General features: G+C 38.4%; 3 protein-coding genes across 6 annotated transcripts; 2 read left to right on the forward strand and 1 right to left on the reverse strand.

The window, feature by feature from the left end:
- Positions 1–2,525: 2,525 nt before the first annotated feature.
- Positions 2,526–4,085, forward strand: LOC140760061 (probable carboxylesterase 2). Its single transcript, XM_073096855.1, has one exon. It carries the CDS (start codon positions 2,737–2,739, stop codon positions 3,907–3,909), a length of 1,173 nt encoding a protein of 390 aa, XP_072952956.1. The 5' UTR covers positions 2,526–2,736; the 3' UTR covers positions 3,910–4,085.
- Positions 4,086–5,062: 977 nt separating this feature from the next.
- Positions 5,063–12,621, reverse strand: LOC140760060 (alternative NAD(P)H-ubiquinone oxidoreductase C1, chloroplastic/mitochondrial). Of its 2 annotated transcripts, none has more exons than XM_073096854.1 (11): positions 12,326–12,621; positions 11,252–11,442; positions 10,204–10,299; positions 9,387–9,453; positions 9,099–9,291; positions 8,487–8,580; positions 7,142–7,357; positions 5,998–6,402; positions 5,846–5,922; positions 5,432–5,535; positions 5,063–5,355 (listed from the first exon to the last, which is right to left on the reverse strand). In XM_073096854.1, exons 1-11 carry the CDS (start codon positions 12,477–12,479, stop codon positions 5,216–5,218), a joined length of 1,737 nt encoding a protein of 578 aa, XP_072952955.1. In that variant the 5' UTR covers positions 12,480–12,621; the 3' UTR covers positions 5,063–5,215. The 2 variants fall into 2 exon arrangements, with proteins under 2 accessions (XP_072952955.1, XP_072952954.1); XM_073096853.1 differs by having other exon boundaries at positions 11,252–11,445.
- Positions 12,622–16,024: 3,403 nt separating this feature from the next.
- Positions 16,025–19,630, forward strand: LOC140760247 (uncharacterized). Of its 3 annotated transcripts, XM_073097120.1 has the most exons (12): positions 16,025–16,208; positions 16,292–16,336; positions 16,410–16,478; positions 16,839–16,964; positions 17,052–17,168; positions 17,268–17,732; positions 17,822–18,144; positions 18,240–18,339; positions 18,431–18,490; positions 18,601–18,684; positions 18,766–18,882; positions 18,982–19,630. In XM_073097120.1, exons 3-12 carry the CDS (start codon positions 16,419–16,421, stop codon positions 19,279–19,281), a joined length of 1,752 nt encoding a protein of 583 aa, XP_072953221.1. In that variant the 5' UTR covers positions 16,025–16,208; positions 16,292–16,336; positions 16,410–16,418; the 3' UTR covers positions 19,282–19,630. The 3 variants fall into 3 exon arrangements, with proteins under 3 accessions (XP_072953221.1, XP_072953222.1, XP_072953223.1); XM_073097121.1 differs by lacking the exon at positions 16,410–16,478 and having other exon boundaries at positions 18,982–19,628; XM_073097122.1 differs by lacking the exon at positions 16,410–16,478 and having other exon boundaries at positions 16,845–16,964; positions 18,982–19,628.

The following is a 19,630-nucleotide window of genomic DNA, read 5'->3' on the forward strand; positions in this document are numbered from 1 at the left end:
ATCAAATGGTTTCAATCGGCTCCTTATCACTCTAATGTTCTTGGGCCGGGCTGGACCGGGCCAGGTTATTAAATGTCTTTAACCCTCTTGTATTTTCTTTTAAATGACTTAGTAGTCATCCTCTACTTATGACTAATATAAAATTAAAAATAAATGCTAACAGTATACATTAAATTACTGGAATACTCTACTATTTTTATTAAACAAAAACTAATTAGTAAAATAAGGTTTTTATTTGGGAAGATATAATAAGAAAAGTTTGCTAACTTCACCCACAAAAACTAAACTCAGTACGTACAGCAGCAAATGATTCAAAAATATATCTAAGATGAAAGAAAAAGGGTACGTTTAATTAACTATTGTGCAATCGGTATAGACATTTTGTATGGGAATTATGCTTTTAGTTAACTATTGTGCAATCATTAGACATTTTATTAAGCTTTTAATTAAGTATGATTCACTCATTCGACACCTTGTGTAGGAATATCTTAGACTTTTACCAATTTCTTTTTTTTTTTTTTTGGACTACAAAGTTATACATATTTATATTTATAAATAACATGATAGCTAATTCTACAGTCAATATTAGACGGGTAAAGGGTACCTCTATCTCTTAAAGACTTTATTTATAAGTAGCTGATGCTTTTTCTTTTAAAAATAAATTAAAAATATTATTATTATTATTATTATTATGGCTCAAATCGTGCACACGCCTTTTCTTTTTAATTTTTATTTTTCTCTATGGACATGGCCTAATGCTAATCCTGTACTCCGTGGCTCCACGGGGGCCACCGCTGCTCATGCGTTTAATATTTTAACACGCGTCTTCGTCCTTGGGGCTGCTAAAGGAAACTTTGTCATATTCCCCCTCTCTTTTTTTTTAAATTTTATTGTCATATTTTAATGAATCCTAAAGTGTAAGTAGATTAATATCTTAGGCATGCAATCCAACAAGCATTCGATTGGAAGATTCATATTTTCTTTTAATTTCAACATGGGGTGGCTTTAATTCCCCTCTGTGGAGCTCATGTTCGACAAAACCTTATTTTAACATTTTATTTTATTGTTATTAGTAGTAGTAGTATTTGTAATTAAAATCAAATCAAATCATACCTAAAATTATAAGCTTTAATTCCCCTAACCCACCCTCGAACGAGTGTTTAATGCCTGAACGAGAAGACTATTCGGTGAAAGACGACGACATTTGTTTGAAATTTTGGTATGCCGTACTGGGATGTATTTTGCTGCTCTAATCTTATACAACTAAACTAATACCCACCTAATTAGATGTAACCTTTGACATTTAACTACCCAAATATAATAGTTAGCTAGTCCACGCGTGTGCCAAACTACCAACGTTTTACATAAATGCGGTAGGAATTAAAAACAAAATAATATATTTTTATTATTATTTATGAACCCAAAAGTTAGATATGCATCGGACAAAGAGTTATCCCTCTCTAGATATAGAAGCACTTAGAGACCTGCTATAAGTTATCGTACTACTAAACTACTCTTCCAAACTAAACGCACTACAATTACTTCGAACCAAATGCTACTAAAACCAGGGGTGGCAATCGGGTCGAGTTAAGCGGGTTCGGGTCGGGTCAGATTCGGGTCGGGTCAACATTACCTTGACACGAACACGACCCGATTAATAAACGGGTTGCATTTAGTAAACACAAACACGACCAGATTGATAAACGGGTAACACGACACGACCCGCCTAACCCGTTTAATAAACGGGTCAAGTTAACACGACACGCTAACACGACCCGTCTAACCTGTATACTTAAACAGGTCGTGTTAACTCGACACGTTAACACGACCCGTCTAACCCGTTTAATACAATTATATATAAAATTTAATATTTACTGATTTATTATATATAAATGGTGTATTACACAAATACAATCCTAATAATTCATACAATATTAAAATTAAACGGGTTAAACGAGTCACCCGACCCGCCCGACCCGTTTACTTAAACGGGTTAAACGGGTCAAGCGGGTCAGAGAGATAAACCCGAACACGACCCAATTAATAATCGGGTTAGGCGGGTTGACCCGTTTATGACCCGAACCCGATTAATCTAAACCCAAACCCGATTAACAGTCGGGTTATCGTGTCGGGTCAAGTTTTGCCACCCCTAACTAAAACCTATTTCAAATCATCGCAGCACCAGAGACCTGCTATAAGTTATCGCACTACTAAACTACTCTTCAAACTAAGTGTATTACTGAGTCGTTAATCGAATCTAAGTAATATCTTCATTTTAGAGTCAAAACACGTCACTTTCTTAGTCATAGGACCCGTAGGTATAAAAGCAAAATAATAATAATTTTTGAAATGAAAAGGCAAAATAATATCCAATGTGTTTGCACATTCCCCCCTGTCTCCGCACATTGGATGATGAGCATTCCAGAGAGTTTGACGCGTGCCCAAGCAAGGGAAAAAGAGTGACCAGATGGTCCTGCAACCCTGGCTCCAATCAATGAATGGCTGCCAAGTACGCAATTGTATCAAATGCCAACATTGTGTTATGCAGATGATCTACTCCATGGAGGGGAATTAAATTGTTTTATATTTGTTAGCTAGTGGTAAAGCAAAATCCCACGCTCCTTCCTTCGCCTTCCCCGTTCGCCGCCACCCCATCGACCGTAGAGGCGAGCATGTCTCTTCTTGTTAGAAATCTCCTTTCATCTTGACAATTTCATCGAAGAAAAACTCGGAATCATGGAGAAGCCCTCTCGAGCAGTGGTCCTTTTGGCAAAAAGGTCCCTCCCCGTTGTTCTCTTCTTCTCTCTTCTGTACGTCTTTCTAAAACGATCCATGCCAGCTTCTCCGGCTCTGCCGTTAGTCCAACGGCCACCACCTGTTCGATCGAAGTCCCCAGCACCACCCCATCACTCCCCGCCTCCATTCAACAAGGAGCTCGACAACCAGATCGAGTACGAGTTCATCCCCTTCCTCCGCCTCTACAAGAGCGGCCGCGTCGAGCGCTTCTACGGGACCACCGTCGTGCCCCCCGGCGACGATCCCTACACCGGCGTCGTCTCCAAGGACGTCGTCATCGACCCCGAGACCGGCCTCTCCGCTCGGCTCTACCTTCCGAAAGAGGTAATGACGGAGACCGAGAAGAAGGGGGCTAAGCTTCCGGTCCTCCTCTACTTCCATGGCGGCGCCTTCGTGATCGAGTCGGCCTTCTCCCCTTCCTACCACGCCTACCTCAACCTCCTCGTCTCCAAGGCCAAGATCGTCGCCGTCTCGGTAAATTACCGCCTCGCCCCCGAGCACCCGCTCCCCGTCGCGTACGACGACTCCTGGGTCGCGCTCAAATGGGTCAGCTCCAACTGCCGATCGGGACCCGACCCGTGGCTCGCCGGGCACGGCGACACCGGGCACATCTTCCTGGCCGGCGACAGCGCCGGCGGGAACATAGCCCACAACCTCGCGGTTCGGGCCGGGAGAGACGGGCTCGAACGCGAGACCCGAATCAAAGGGCTGGCTCTACTAAACCCGTACTTCTGGGGGAAGGATCCGGTCGGGTCCGAGCCGAAGGAGCGGTGGATCCGAGAAGAGCTGGAGCGGTCGTGGAGATTCGTGTGCGGGGGATCGATGGGGATCGAGCACCCGTCGGTGGACCCAACGGCGGCGGTGGAGCTGTGGAGGAAGGTCGCATGCGAGCGCGTGATGGTGACCGTGGCGGGGAGGGACTTCTTTAGGGAGAGGGGGGTGGCGTATGCGGACGGGCTGAGGAGGAGCGGGTGGAAGGGAGAGGTGGAGTTGTACGAGACGGCGGGTGAAGTGCACGTCTACTTCTTGTCTAACTTAGGAAGTGAGAAGGCTGCTAAGGAGATGGAGGCCGTGGTGATGTTCTTGAACAGGGATAGGGTTGGTTTTGCATGAATGCATGTGGTCAGAGATCATTTTTTTAAACTTTAATTTTTGGGATTAAGCTCTCCTCTGTTGTGAACTTGTGACGTTTCATTCTTGATCTACGAGCTACGCAGTGAAAAAAAAATTTGTTAGAGGTTATATCTCTGTTTTTAATTGGGCCATTTGCAAGTTATTTACTCTTAAAATCATGGTAACCATAGGATTGGGCTCCTACTTTCTGCAGTGCTCCTCCACCCCCCCACTGCTGACCATCCTGGCCCTGGAAATGCAAACGTGATTCAACAATAACAAAGGATTGGTGTAGCTGATTGAGTAAAATGTTCATAGAAATCTAATATAATTTTCAATCAAGGTCATTCATAAGTGTTAGCACTGATATTTGATCAACTTACCTCCATTCAGCTACAATAGAAGAGGCTTTCATCGACGACTGGAGAAGTAGATTTCTTGGCATTTATGGCAGCCAAGAACCATAATCTATGGAAAATGGCTATTTTGACTGATCAACCTCTTCAGCTGCTCAGCCTGGTTGGGTTCGTTGATTCTAAGCGATGCAAAGAGACAGCATGTAGTCATCATACCTCTACACTTATGCAATGGAATAGAAGGGAGATGAGTTCATCTATATAGAGAGGTACACACAGAGTTACATCTGTTGTTCCGCTTGAGGTGAATTCTGACAGAAATGGATTCATCTTCATTGAATCCACTTCCACTGCCAAATGACGCCATTCCTTCTCAGCTTTCTGAAGTAGTGAAAGTGCTCATCCCTTTGAAGTTCCATATTTGCATATACAACCCCCCAAATGCTACCCCTCAAGAAGCCCTTTTTGCGTGCGTATCTCTCGGTGGAAAGTACACCATGGCCACTTTTAAAGAGTTGAGTTGATAAATAATTCTCTTCTCAAACCTGTATGGTTCATAAAAGAGTAAAGAAAGAGAGAGAGGCAGAATATATTGCAGTAACATTAATGTATTTGAGGGACTTGTTAAAATATTTAGAGCATTCACAGGAAGGGTGGCTGCTACAATGATATCTGTTAACAGAAAAGCAATAACAGTTAGTCAATAATCTGATTTCGATAAGGAACAAGCAAGCATATCGACACCTCGCTTTCCTTGTTAATGCTTATAAACGTTTGTTTTTTCCCTACAAAAGAGATGCTAACTACTGGACTTGATATAGATATTTATGTGAACATTAAGTACATAATATTACACTTTTTAACAAATTAAACATAGAATACTTGCTACATTACAATTCAGTTCCCACTCAGAGGAACATAGGATCTAAAATTTTTGCACTGTGACAAGTTTAAGAGCTTGTAAGAATGTTTGCTATGGTGCTCTGCAACGAAGCAGCAGAATCTATAGCAGTCTTTGTGAGCCAACTAATCCCGACCTTTACTCGATGCTCATCAGTAGGCAATCTCAGCAGGTATACCATCTTCCTTGCTGCAACACAGAATGCAGATTGCTTAACTTGTAAATAACATAAAAAAACACTAACAGTACAGTATGAAGTACAGACCAGCATGTCCAATCGGTCCCTCCAAGGTCAACCCCTCGATAAAGCTCGGTGATATTGCACCATCATTCTTCCCAAGAGTCATCATCTCACCGAGATTTTGGAACCTGAAATCGTAAACAAATTAGGCTAGCCACTTCTACATCTTTTTTTTTTCCTTCTCGTTTTTCGTTTTTAGGATCCATAACTATGAAAAGCAATGACCAATACACAAAAATTGGGGACATTCTTGTGGGTAAGCTGCTCAAAATGCTTATTTTGTGTGTTTACCCCTCAAATGTGCAATTTGTACTTTTGAAATGTAAAGTATGCATCTAAGCCAGGTTGAACATATCCAGGATAACCCACTTGAGCATTTTGCGAGTATTGCTAAACATTCTGCTATTTGTAAAGGAAGAAGAACTCTAGTTTACAAACCTGAATGGTAATAGAGGACGGTCATTGATTGCTGCCCAAAGATTCCAACCAGTAAAGTCTGCTTGTTGAAAAGCAACCTAAGAGGCAACCAAAGTCTTTCCATCATAGAGTAAATGATTATATTTAGAATACTATAGCAAGACCAGCCTTACTTGTGCAGTGGCAGGGAGAAGTTTGCCAGAGGGATCCCTTAAAGCTGCTGAGTCACCAATGGCAAATATTCGGGGATGTCCTTTTACACGAAGAGTTTCATCAGTCTCTGCTTGCCCTCTACCATTTAGGGGAAGCACATAGGGCTGATCAGAAGGCTGTAAATGAGGAATCAGAGATTTAGAGCCTACTGTCCATAATATTAAATCTGCCTCCAGAACCTGACTCTGGAGTCCTCTCTGGGCGGGCTGAAGTTCCAAATTGTATTTCTTTTGGCAAGTCCCTGTATCGGAACCAATATCTTCTCCATCTTTCATCATCACAGTTGAATCATTAGAAGGAGAAACCTCTTTAATGCAGCTTACAAAATATCCCAAGAAAAGTTGAATATTCCGAGATTGAAGAACCTGATGACACATACAACATCTCAGCTCTACGAAGTAACCCTACCCTTTCAAGATGCAATCACATAGGGAGTCAGGATCTATGAAAATAAAGCATCAACGGAGGGGAGGTGTTGGGGTGGTTAAGTAAGACATTGAAGTGGCAGTGTTGAGCTAAATAACTAACACCTTACGACACAAGATAATGAACTTGATGCCTGACAGCCCATATAGTAGGTCACAAATAGATGAACACTTCGGATATAATAAAGGAATTCTAAATAAAAGAATCAGTATGTTTAAGATGAAATAGATAGAAATAGGAAGAAATGATATGTGGAAACCAAGGTGAACAAAATTTGGTTGCACTATACAAATTTGAGGAGGAGACTGTTAACCCTAATAAAAGAGAGGTTGTATTCTGTGACTCAAATCCAAGACACCAGGATACATGGCGCAAGCATTAACCATCGCTGTTAGTGTCCATATATTCCATTATCCCTTACTGGCAACATCACTTAGAATTTAACACATGTTAATATTTGCAACAACGAATGACAAGCTATTAAGTTGAATTCTTCAATGCAGGAGTGCAGTGAATGACTGTTCTTTAGATTCAGAACCTGTAGCTAATGAATTGTTTGATTTTCATTTTCTACTCCATAAACAGCTAAAAAGTTACATTAAGCTCAAAAACATTAGCGCATGTACATCTGAATAAAAGAAGAGAACGAATGCGATCCTCTATAATGAAGTTTCTTACCTTTAGCGCAGCTTCTCTATTTCCAGCAGGAGCATTAGGACAGATGGCAGTTGCAACATTGATCGCTTGAATTATCCCATTATTCTGTAATCTTTCAGAGATAGTAGCAGCTAATTCAACCCCAGAATAACCGCACCCTACAATAGCCACATTTATAGGAGATGAATTCTCACCAAATCTCTGCCTTTCCAACATTCTTAACTCTCTGTCAACTTTCTGCAGAACCGCAAGAGAAGTAATTTAAAAAGGTACACTTGTGACCTTAATAATTAAAATCAACTCCAAACAAAACCAGAATAACTTAAAAAGCTTCAAGAACAATGAACAAGTGTAGGATTACCATGAAATATTTTTGCCTTTAAGCACTGATTAACAACTATTAGCACAAAACTCGTTATGAGTTATGACATTCTTCGAACTAATATTGTGTTAATATAATAAGTTTATAACAACTAATACATTATGGACCTCGATTTGTTGTGTATGAGCATACCTCATAATCTTGTTCTATAAATGGGTACAGTTCATGCAATATTAATTGATGGCCTTCTTATTTCTGGTGTCCATGATATGTTAAGAAATTTGGTAAATATCCTTTTATCCAGAATAAATTATTCTTAGACTCTCATTTTGTTGAGGAACCATCTTGAAAGCTCCCATAGCTTGAATTTAACGATATCTTGTAGGTCATCAATCTAAGTCTCATTATATCTACTCTGATGGAAAATTTACAGTAATGAAGGAAAAGAGAAAAGTAATTAAGCACTAGCTTTACGAGATCACACAGCAAAAATTCATAGCAGGCATACAATGTCTCTACTGCTTGTGATTAGACTGGATTCTTACAAGCTACAAGATCGAAAGATACGCTTGAGAGTTAGTTGTTTACTTGACATGTCAGATTGCCGTATAATGTCAATTTCCAGGATACGTATTTTATCAAACTTAATAAATTAGGACATAAAAGGCATTATAGCAAGAAAAGAGTATCTTCTATGGAAACTTTACATTGCCTTCCAATGCCTCATTTTCCAATTATTAGTACTTCTCAAAGATTGGTTCTGGAAAAATCACTGTTCCAATTGCTGGCTTCAGGCCCTCATATAAGCCAGAAAGACTAAAATGGCAAAATTTGATCATTCTTAAATCAGTTCAGATAAGCTGTAGAATTGCCAAAGCAATGGTTTCTTACCTCAGCAATAGTTAGATGAGATGTATTACAATTGAGACATAATAACAGAGATTTCACACATTCCAGGCACAACAGAATATAAAAAATATATATGTGTTCAACAAAATTTACAGAAGAATGCCATATAAAATATAAACTAGCATTCAAACTTACTAGAGCATCTTCCAAGGTTGAGAAAGGAAGTGTATATTCAGCAGATCCAGGAACGACGTCGAATTTAGCTTCAGCCCCTAAAGCTAGAACCAGCCTGGCTGCCCAGACAAAAAGAATGCAACATAAGCAAGAAATTGAGATAGAACTTGGACTTCAGAGAACCAAGCTATCCTCTTGTCCAAGTATCCGTGTTTTTAAAATCAATGAGGCATACAAAGATGGATCTTATTCCCAGAAATTGCTAAAAGAAGTAGAAGACAAAAACCTATTTTAGTCAAATTTGTCTCATACATCTGCTGTATTTTCAGTTTCTTAAAAGAGAGCCCTATCTATATGCATATGTGTTAACTTAGACTCAAAGCTAGCTCAATTTCCAAGTTGCGCCATCAGTTGAACAGATGAAAATAAGACCATCAGGAGCACTATAAACAGCAGTAAACCAAACTAGAGACAGTAGAGAGCCTATAAGATAGGTAAGCAAATTATACTAATACATCATATTCTAAGAGATAGCATTACACACCCACTGTATAGACTGGCAAAGTAATAAGACTTCTCACCAAATATTGGCAACAAAGAGATTTAAAGTTCGTGGCAAAGACAACTTCTTACCAATCATATTCGATCATAATGCCACTTTCAAGATGAACTATTCCTCCTAAGCATGACTTTCCAGGCTCTTTAATTCCTATACGATTTAAGTGGTCAGAAGGGCATAGAACTTTTACTCTATCCTTGATAAATTGGACACCAGTGTTCTTCAACAACTCTGTAAATGATGGAGCTATTTCCCAAGCATCTACTTCTGCCAACAAGTGTAATCCGCAAGAAATAATGAGTAAGGGCAATAAAGCACAGACCAATATAAAAATTGTGCAGTTAAATTTGAAACTTTCTTACCTCCTGAGAGTAGTTCATATAGCATTGGCTTAAAAACAAATCGATCAGACTGATCTACAAGCACCACCTGAAAGAAACCTTATTTTTTCAAGATAAAAAAGGCAACCAATGATTCCATAAACAACAATGACAGATAACTTGGATTTTTCTTTAATGGCAGCAAAGACTGCAAAGTTTACAGAACTCCATGTAGTTTTACACAAGAAAAAAGCAGAATCAGGAAACAGACAAAATAAAGGTGGTGAGAATCTGAGGAATGCATAACCCATGCAAGCACTTCAGCAGAGTGCACTGATGTACAGCAGTCTTTTGAAGTCCTAAAGATTTATGTTTTGTTTGGTCATCAACAGGTCAGGAGTATACTCCTTTACAGTAAAATTTTATGTACAATTACATACAAGATACAGTTACAAGAAGTGAGGGACATAATGACTTATATACTGTTGGAGAACTCAGTCTCAGCAGAGTAGATACAAGAAGAGTGACAAAAAATAAATAAATAAAGCCTAATTGGAGGCTCTTTCATTATTTAATACTCTTTCTCGATCTGTCAAATCAACCCACTTAACTAATGGTAATCCTCTTCCAATTAGGAGTAGTTGTTCCTTCAACGAGTCAAGCTATTAGGTTTCCATCTGGAGACATATATTTTGTTTTTCATAATAGAACCAAGAGATCTCAAGACACATTACAAGAGATAGAGGAATTTGAAATGTCAATGCCAAAATCGTTGATAAAATCAATGATTCATTATTGATAGTTCAAGTGATCAAAGAAATATATTTATATTCTCAAGCATAAAAAGAAACCATTCTACCTGAGGCTTTTTATCATCTGGCCAAACAAGAGATTCCAATCTCAGTGCAGTGTACAGGCCTCCAAATCCACCACCTAAAATGCACACTCGTGGTCTCTGGAAAATAAGCATAAATTTTTCATGATACGAGAAAATTACTCCTCAATCACTCGATCAAATTAGGGATAAAGACATGCACAACTTTTGTATCCTCAATAACTGTTTCTTAGTGCTCATCAAAATAATTCCAGCAATATAATACTAGATGAAAAGCAGAAGTCTGTTAATTTAGAGGAACCAGATTATAAAGTAATTATTCCAAATTTAAACAGTTTATAATGATGTGGAAAGCAAGATCAACAGCAATAAAAGAACTTGTTGCATGAGACAGCTCTAATAGATAGTGGTGCCCAGGAAAAAAAACTTCCATGCCCTATTTTGGTGCAGAGAATGCGCAAGGAACAAAAAAGGAAGTGCAGTATTCTGATCATTTGAAAAGAGCTTAAGTCGGCCTATCTAACTTATTCATGTGAGATTGTTGAGCAACTGTCCATGAGAGAGAGAAAGAGAGAGACGAAAGTAAGAGATGAAGATGAAGAACTGGAAATAATGGAAGAACATGAGAAAGGAATACCCGTGAGAGAATATTATTTTAGATAAGTTTTCAAAATGGAAATTTTGAATTTTCTCTATATTGATGTGCACAATGCCAAGAATATATACAAGTAACAATAAAATCAGTCAAAATTTACATTGATTAACTATCAGCTAGCTATGATGATGTAGGACTTCTAATTGATTAAATAGCCTTCCTTGTCAAACATGTAACATCAATTAAAAGACTAAATATATGCTTGCTCCGTAAACAGGTTCAGCTATCCTCTTACTCCCATTTAAAGCAGAGTAAAAGAAGTACATGAAAACAAAACGTAGGATCTAATCTACATCACATGTACAGTAACAAGTGGTAGAAATAAACTTTTATCAAATATATGCTTGCTCCGTAAGATTTATAATAAAAAATAGATCAAAAAGTATTTACGATGTCCAGGATCAAGAAATGATTGACCTGATTATCTGGCCATGTATATGATGAAATTGATGCCTCACCACTTGATGCAGATCGGGCAAATCTATTATCCCCAAGTCTGCTTAAAGAAACACTGGAGAACAGCTTCGATGAAGGTCTTGAAAAGTTTGATATATTGCCGGCATACCTCCATAAAGATTTAAAAATTAAATGTCCCCAATGATTCCCTGCTGCTGAAGGTATTCCGGATAAGGGTCATCAGCAGTGTTAACAATTTATCAACGAAAGATCATGATTATTTTTGTGCACATATAAATCATAGAAACTTCATTACGTTAGTGTGCATACAAAATAGACAAAAACAAAGTCTGATTGTGAAAAAGTTCATAGCAAATACTACAAAATTGATGTACCAAAAGGACAAATCTAAAATTAAGAGGTCAGTACAAGAGAATTCAGTTCTTGTCTGCACAATATCTAGGACAGTTACTGCGCTGTTAACCTCTCATTTGTGATATTATTTGGTGCATGATTTCTGTCTCTTGAGGAAAACACTCCTTGCCTTTAACATCGATTTGGCAAGAGGTTATCAGATCAATAACCTACATGACTATATTGGCTATACGTACAGTATCTAACTCATGAATCAGAATTAGAGGCTATTCAAACTTGTGGATCTTCATGCCCTCTGTCCTTTTGGAGCAAAATCATTGCAGTATAAAAATAATGCATGGGTATTGTCTTAGACCCCGTCTCTCCAATCTGTATTCTTCTTCTATTCAAGATGGTCAAGGACTCTGCCTTGTGCTTCCATTTCCTTTCTTTTTTCTCCTCTTCAAGAATTTAAATCTCCATTACAGATTGAGGAGTAAAAGGACCACCCTCTACCATTTTTAATAGAAGATAACAAAGAATGGCGCAAACAGTAATTTACCTATCTTATTATGCATCTTCTTGACAAACAAAAAGCCCCAAAGCAAATGCAAAGCACATTCATATTAAGACCAACTCTTTACAAATCCTAGTTTCTTTTTACATTCATCCTAATGACTCCAATTAAGCGGTAGATAAAACAGAACATCACAAACAGAAGCATTTGGCTCCAAAGAGTACCTCCAAAGGGTCCTTTCAAACTCGTAGCTCTCCAGCTGCATTGCGACTGAGAGAAGGAGATACCTCTGCTGCCACTGGGGCAAATCACCGTAGGTCCGGCCATCGAGGGTGCTCCGACCATAGCAGGGATACTCCACGACGCCACGTGGCTCATCGTCGTCGCCGGAGAATGCCTGAAACTCTAGTGAAAGGAGACGATAAGAGTTGGTAACGGGCGGGGAAAGGAAGGAGAAGCGGAGAGCAAAGAGATGTGGAGCTTCTCGAATCGTTCGCTCTATTTGTCGAGGCAGGAAGGATAGAGCTCACACCTTCAAACGGATCTGGTGCTATCCAATATCCATTTTAACCACCCCCTATATTCGATATCGGAGTTTCTCCTGGCTTATACCCGGATCCGCAATTTTTATTTTTATTTTCGTTCTGGTTAATTACACGTAAGACTTTTTAGACTATCACCATTTTCTAACACTTTTAATTGAAGTAATTTCTTTCTCTTTTTTCCTATAACATAGGAGTAAAAATGGTCCGAGAGCTGAGCAATTAAAATTGCACGTGACAATTATATGACATTTTTTCTAACATAAATTGTAAAAATCTATACAAGAATAGGATACTATCATGGGCAGTCTTGTTGAAAAAAAATAAAAGAAGTATGGTTTCTGATTCAACTAGCTTAAGTTGAATTAGCACTTCATGGGCTGGCATATGATGGAAAGGGTTTCCGGGTCTATCATTGGCAGAATCATGCAGTATAAACTCAGAATTTTTTTAAAAAAAAAACTAACAAGGACGTAAAACTATGATTAGTTTCCTAATTATTATATTCTATCACGGCATAATTTTATCATAACCGAGAAGGTCATATGATCAACTCTAACTCTAAATAATTATTACAGAGAAAATTGTTTGGTAGTTAGTGGTTGCTTGGCTCAATGAGTTTGCTCGATTGATGACTCAACAGTGTCGTTGACTTGAAGAAGCTGTTCGACAGCGCGATGACTTGAAATAATGTTTCAACGGCATTTAGTTCAAAACAATAGTTCGACGACGCACGCAACTTAAAGTCTGAACTAAACGGCTTAATATATTGGCTAAAAAAAATCTAATGAGATGTTAGTATCTTTGTATCCGATAAAAGTTGACTATTTGTCTAACTTATATTTAACATTTAGACTTTTAAATGATTAAAAAAAAAATTCCACCGTGGAGAGGACAAAAGGCTACAAAGAACTTCAGTGCCGCGACCAAACTACAGCATTCTGACAAGGAAAATTAGAGAAATTTGTATCCTCCATTTATGCAATATTATTATTTGAATCTAAAACTCACATGAGGTGTTAAATGCAATCGGTACCACAATTTAATTTGCATCTAGCTCCCCATATCTATGCAATATTATTAAAGTGAAAAGCGGAGAGCAAAGAAATATGTAGCTTCTCGAATTTCGTGTTTTTGGCTTATACTCGGGTCCGCAATTATACCTGGACTTTCTAATCTATCACAACTTTTAGATATAACCCCGGTTTGAAATATATTTTTTTTTCATCTTCTAAATTATTACTTATTATCGTAATAAGTTCCGAACATTTTTTAGTATACACTAACTTTCTGAACTATCTCACCATTGACGAAATTAATAAAGTAACTAAATTACCTCTCCACTATTAATAATAAAATAATTAAGTGACTTAACTAAAATAAAATATTTAATATTTTTCAAATTCCTTCATTGCTATTTCTCCTGATCTCTTTCCAAACAAAAATCCTCCGTCACTCTCCTCTCTAAGCATATTCCACCCAACAGCACGACTTAGGACAGCCAGCCACGGAATGAGGCCGGCAAAGACAAGTGGGTTGAGATTCTCAAGGTCATGCATGAGCTCGATGCTGGCCTCGTTGTGCATGAAGTCAAAGCATAGGCAACTGAGGCTGACGAAGAAATCGTGATCGGCGATCTTAGGGTTGATAGAGGTGGAGGAGGTGATTTGGTGGTTGACGGCATTCCACTCGAGGCAATGCACATTAGCGATGCAAAGTTCGGAGGATAAAAGGTAAATTATCCCTTCATTTTATTACGATATTTTAAAATTTTCAACTATTTAATATCTCTCCACTAACTTTAGTGGTATAACTAGAAAACTTCACGTGAACATCTTACTTTTAACTTCTTTCTTATAAAAAAAAAAGTACGATGATTCAAAAAGCTGAGCCTCTAAATTGATCATGCAATAATTATAATGACATCTTTTTAATAGAAATAGTAAATCAGAGGTTCTATGTGAAAATGAGAAACTTTTCACGTAATCTAAAAGTAATTACCCATTTATTTTACTTCATTTAGTGATTAGTATCACTTAATAACAACTGGTATCATCTTATGCATGAGAGCAGGAGATATCTGGAAGAACAGCATCAGCAAAGGCAACTCAAGGACAAAACTTGTAGATTCTTCTACTAAGTCAAAGGCTAATTTTTATTTAATAAAAGTTAATCCCATTTTAATAAGCCATTGCAGTGGCATCCTGTAGAGTATTAGAAAGCTATTAGCATCCAATTATGGGGATTCTAAGAACAAACTGTTCTTTAATTCCTCCTCAACATTAAACGCCTTCTTTTGTCCTTGAGTGCAAGTGCTCTGGGATTTCCAACATATATTAATGATGTTTTAGACAATATGATTAGGTGGAGTGTGAGCATTTGGAGTTCATGATTTGGTCTTCATCTCTATTACCTTTCTTTGTTGCCTTCTTAAGGGTATAATTGCTGTTCATTAATATTAAATGCTGACACTTACTATAAATTAACTGCATATCGATCAGTCCAATCACATGCAAAAGAAAATGAAGATATAATTAATTCAAAATTCTGAGGCTGGGGTTGTCGGTGAGAAACAAGTTAATATAATCTGATTTTTAAGTAGGGATTAGATTCTTAGATTTGATATATTAAGACATAAAAATCTAATTAAAACCCACGGCAGCACCGTGGATAGATAGCTGCTTTTGCGTGTTAAACATAGAAAGGAATTGATGTAAGAAGTATAAACTAAGGACTTTAAAATATTCGAACTTCCCACAGAAGGAAGATGTATTTAAATAAATACCGCTTTCCTAATGTACTCGAAATTAAATAAATATGGAGAAAATTAGTAGGTGTTTAAACGGCACGTGGACGGAATCGGATCTCAAAAACTGTTAACGTGGCTCGGAAAGTTAGGCCTGGTGGCGTGTGCTACCGGTCACGCACATGTTATCCTTCTTTTTAATTTATAAATAGCAAGTTTAATTTATTATTATTATTATTATATTAAAAAGGTAAAAAAGTCACTAAGAAATAAAATTAAGGAACAATTAGATAAAACCTCTTAAATATCTTCTTAGTTAATTAGAGGCTTTGAGAATCCTTTTACTTTTTATAGTAGAGAAAAGAGTAAAATTGCTTTTTTAATAGGGAAATATATTTGTTTAACTTACGAGGGTAATCTCGTCAGAGTAATTAGCATCCGAAAAGGTTTTGAAGCTGGAAAGTGGACGTGGTGCACGCTAGCTCATGATGAGCGGCGTGGTCGGGGCCCATTGCTAACTTACGCCTCCCCTCCATCGCTATACTGTGCCGGCGCGAGTAACTTTTCGTTACTAGTAAATAGCTGGAGGGAGGAGGAGGAGAAGATAAATTATTAAAGCTAGAAGAAGGCTTACAGAAAACTCTATTCTTCTCTTTCTTTCTCACTCTCTCTCTCTCTCTCTCTCTCTCTCTCTCTCTCTCTCTCCTCTTAAATGGCTTGTAGATTTGGTATTGTTCGTTCGTGGAGCTACCACTGTGCCCTTCTCTGTTGCATTCAATTTTCCCGCTCGTAGAATTGGAACGGAGGATCTCACTCGAGGTTAAAAATTATGGCACTCTTCTTTAATGTATTATTACCTTCTCCTTGTTCGTTTCTATCTATTCATCTTATCTCTTGTGTAGTTATATACTGCTGCGCTTCGGGTTTGGCGTCGTTGGGTTGTTAAGGTTTGCAGCCTTTCTACTCTATCTTTTTATTTATGGGAACTGGATTTTGATACTAAGCGGCGGAGACCATTAGAGAGTGAAGATGAACACCAGAGTCCGGAAGACGTTGCAGACGATGAAAAATGGACCGAAGCGAGATAAAGTAGGGTTTTTTTGGATCAAATCCGAGATGGGTCTTTGTGCTCTTTGGGTGTTATTGCTCTTAGCATTGGAAAGTTGATTCCTTTCGAGATTGGTATCAATGGGTTTTCGTGATTGTTGTTTATTACTCGAGATTGGTTGTTCCTTTCTTTTTTCGTTTGTTGCAATTGATTTTCATACGTGCCTCGAACGATGATTTCCAAGTGAGTCTTTAATCTAAAAATGGTTTCTTTCAAAGAATACACACTTTGGATACAAATTCGGGATTGGTACCTTAAACTTGCTTTGAGATTTTAAAAGAAAAAAGAAAAGAAAAAGAAAAGTAGTTGCTCGTTTCTCTTATAAGTTTGGGTTTGTGAAGGAGAAGGAGAACGAGGAGAGGAAGCCTGAGATGCAGGGGACAACTAAATTAATGGACACAGGAAAGGGCCATAATTCCCATAGGTGGCAGTCTAGAAGAGACAGGAAGATAGCTTTACAGCAAGATGTATCATCTCTTCTTAATACTACATATAATAGAACAGTTCTTGATTCTTTTTTCCTTTCTTTCATCTTCTTCTCATCTTATTTGCAGGTTGATAAGCTTAAGAAGAAGCTCAGCCATGAGGAGAATGTTCACAGAGCTCTAGAGAGGGCTTTTACCAGACCACTGGGTGCTCTTCCTCGCCTTCCTCCATATCTCCCTTCTCATGTAACTCTCATTGTCATCTAGTCTATACTTCTCTCAAGTATACCTATCATTTGCATAGTGAATTGGTTTTGAATTAGTCTTCTTTCCCGCCTTCTTAAGACACTAGAGCTACTGGCTGAAGTAGCTGTTTTGGAAGAAGAGGTGGTTCGGCTTGAAGAACAGGTGGTGAATTTCCGGCAAGGCCTATATCAGGAGGCCATTTGCATCTCATCCTCCAGGAAAACTTTGGAAGGTGCATCAGATTTATGTATGGCTCCAGATGCCAAAAACACAGAGCAATCGAAATCATGTGTCAACTTACCCGATTCTGAGTCTTCTGTGATCACCAAGCCCTCAATGCATTGCTCTTCAAATGCAGATCCAAATGGGTCTTCATATAATCGGTTAGGTAACGGCAGGCCAACACCTAGGAAGAAGAATTCTTATATTTTTGTTTCTGAAGATCGGCGTGGCAAAGAGAATCAATTGGGTATCCATTCGACGAGAAACTGTAAGCAATCAACGGCGAAAAAGGTGTCAAAATTAAGGGTGCCCATAACAGCAGAGAAGAATTCAGATGTTCAGGTAATATTGTTTCAAGCACTTTTTTGGTATAGCCTTCTTGAGCTGGGTTATGACGTGCGAACTAATTTTGATCTATTCTTCCAACCCAGCCGGAATGCAAGGTGGCGGGTAGCAGAATAGCAGAATGCTGTACTCAGAGAATAGCATACGAATTGTCAGTCGATGAACCCATCAACGCAAACAAATTATCCGAGGAAATTCTGAAGTGTCTCATAAGAATTTTCTCACATGCAAGTTGCTCAGTTGCAGGTTATTGTAAGAGCTCAGTAGACACATACTCTCGAGATCCTTATCATATATTGGATTTTGGAAAGAGGGATATAGGTCCATATAAGCATTTCTTCATAGTTGAAGCATGTTCCATTCCTCAAAACCTTAGCACCGAGTCCTCGGTTCTCTTCCAGAGGCTAGAGTGAGTTCGCTGCACTTACCTTGGTTCATCCTTAAACCTTCTACACTAAAGGTCTTCCTATATCTGTAATTGTTACTTGTTACATTTTGATTCAGCATTCTAGTCAGAAAGCTTTCGTTGGTGGACTTATTGGGGCTAACTCATCAGCAGAAGTTGGCATTCTGGATCAACGTATATAATTCATGCATGATGAAGGTAAGTTGGTATTCATATCTTGCTGCAGAACATTTGAGCAATGGTGAAGTCTATCTGATCCATGTTTTTCTTACTTACTCTGTACCTCCAGGCATTTCTAGAGCAAGGCATACCTGCTGGTCCACAGATGGTTGTTGCAATGATGCCAAAGGTACTGTTTCTTATTATCCTCAACCATAAAATAACCAGCCAATTAAATTAAGTATGTTTCTGTTAATGGGATTACATGTCTTTGTAATCTTCTATCTTCTGGTACCTCAGGCTACAATTAATGTAGGTGGCCAGTTGCTCAGTGCAATGGCAATTGAGCATTTCCTTTTGAGGCTACCTTGTCACTCAAAACATGTAAGACTTCTTTTTCTACATTTCTCTCAAGAATCAAGTATTCTTATATAACCAAATAACATTCCCTGCACCACCTGTTAGGCATCCCCGAAAGGAATGAAGAGTGATGAGATGAGGATGCGAGGGTTATTTGGAATGGAATGTTATGAACCCTTAGTTACATTTGCACTCTCGTGTGGAAGCTGGTCTTCCCCTGCTGTAAGTACTCTAGATAGTAGATTGTGTTACAGAACTCAGAACATTTTGACGCTACGCTAGTATACTATCCTGGCACTTATTGTTATGATCTCCATGAAGGTGAGAGTATACACAGCATCTCAAGTCGAAAAGGAGTTGGAAACAGCCAAAAGTGATTACTTACAAGCAGCACTAGGTGTAGCCATGCCAAACAAGCTGGCAATTCCTAAGCTGTTGCACTGGTACCTGCTTGATTTCGCAGAGGATTTGGAGGCATTGATGGACTGGATCTGTTTGCAACTACCAAGTGAATTGAAGAATGATGCAGTTAAATGCCTTGACATGGGTAGGAGTGTGGCTCCACATCCTATTCAAGTTCTACCATATGAGTTCACATTTAGGTACATTTTGGCCCCATAGAAGCCTCTTGTCATCTCGTAGTTTGTTGCAGTCCATAATTCCAAGGGCTGAAGGTTTTGTGCACATATTTAGAAATAAAAAATGAAACAGAATAATTAAGGATCACTGGTGAGCATGCCAATCTGGGATTAAAACCTGTAAAAGCACTGCATAAATATATTTATTGATAAAGATGTGAATGGAGAACATTGTAAGTTTTGGTTGTAATACTTGCACAGGAAATGCTGTATATCCTATAGATATTCTATTTGAAAGCACTAACAAAGATTGGAGGATCAAAGTCTTGCTAATATTTCTCAGGATAGTTGAGACAAGCAAGGCCCAATCAATGCACCTCCATACACTTGCA

Source organism: Typha angustifolia, chromosome 5 (genome assembly GCF_048772165.1).
Source record: "Typha angustifolia cultivar Huaian chromosome 5, ASM4877216v1, whole genome shotgun sequence".
Lineage (NCBI taxonomy): Eukaryota > Viridiplantae > Streptophyta > Magnoliopsida > Poales > Typhaceae > Typha > Typha angustifolia.

What these genes read in the sequence shown, in the direction of transcription:
- LOC140760061 (XM_073096855.1), top strand. Translation starts at nt 2,737, where the DNA reads ATGGAGAAGCCCTCTCGAGCAGTGGTCCTTTTGGCAAAAAGGTCCCTC.
- LOC140760060 (XM_073096853.1), bottom strand. Translation starts at nt 12,479, where the DNA reads ATGAGCCACGTGGCGTCGTGGAGTATCCCTGCTATGGTCGGAGCACCC. An exon ending in ATACATGGCCAGATAATCAG is followed by an intron (nt 10,300 to 11,251) that starts GTCAATCATTTC and finishes CTTATTTTCCAG; the next exon opens with AGACCACGAGTGTGCATTTT. An exon ending in CAGATGATAAAAAGCCTCAG is followed by an intron (nt 9,454 to 10,203) that starts GTAGAATGGTTT and finishes GGTTTCTTTCAG; the next exon opens with GTGGTGCTTGTAGATCAGTC.
- LOC140760247 (XM_073097120.1), top strand. Translation starts at nt 16,419, where the DNA reads ATGAACACCAGAGTCCGGAAGACGTTGCAGACGATGAAAAATGGACCG. An exon ending in TACCTTGTCACTCAAAACAT is followed by an intron (nt 18,685 to 18,765) that starts GTAAGACTTCTT and finishes ACCACCTGTTAG; the next exon opens with GCATCCCCGAAAGGAATGAA. An exon ending in GAAGCTGGTCTTCCCCTGCT is followed by an intron (nt 18,883 to 18,981) that starts GTAAGTACTCTA and finishes ATCTCCATGAAG; the next exon opens with GTGAGAGTATACACAGCATC.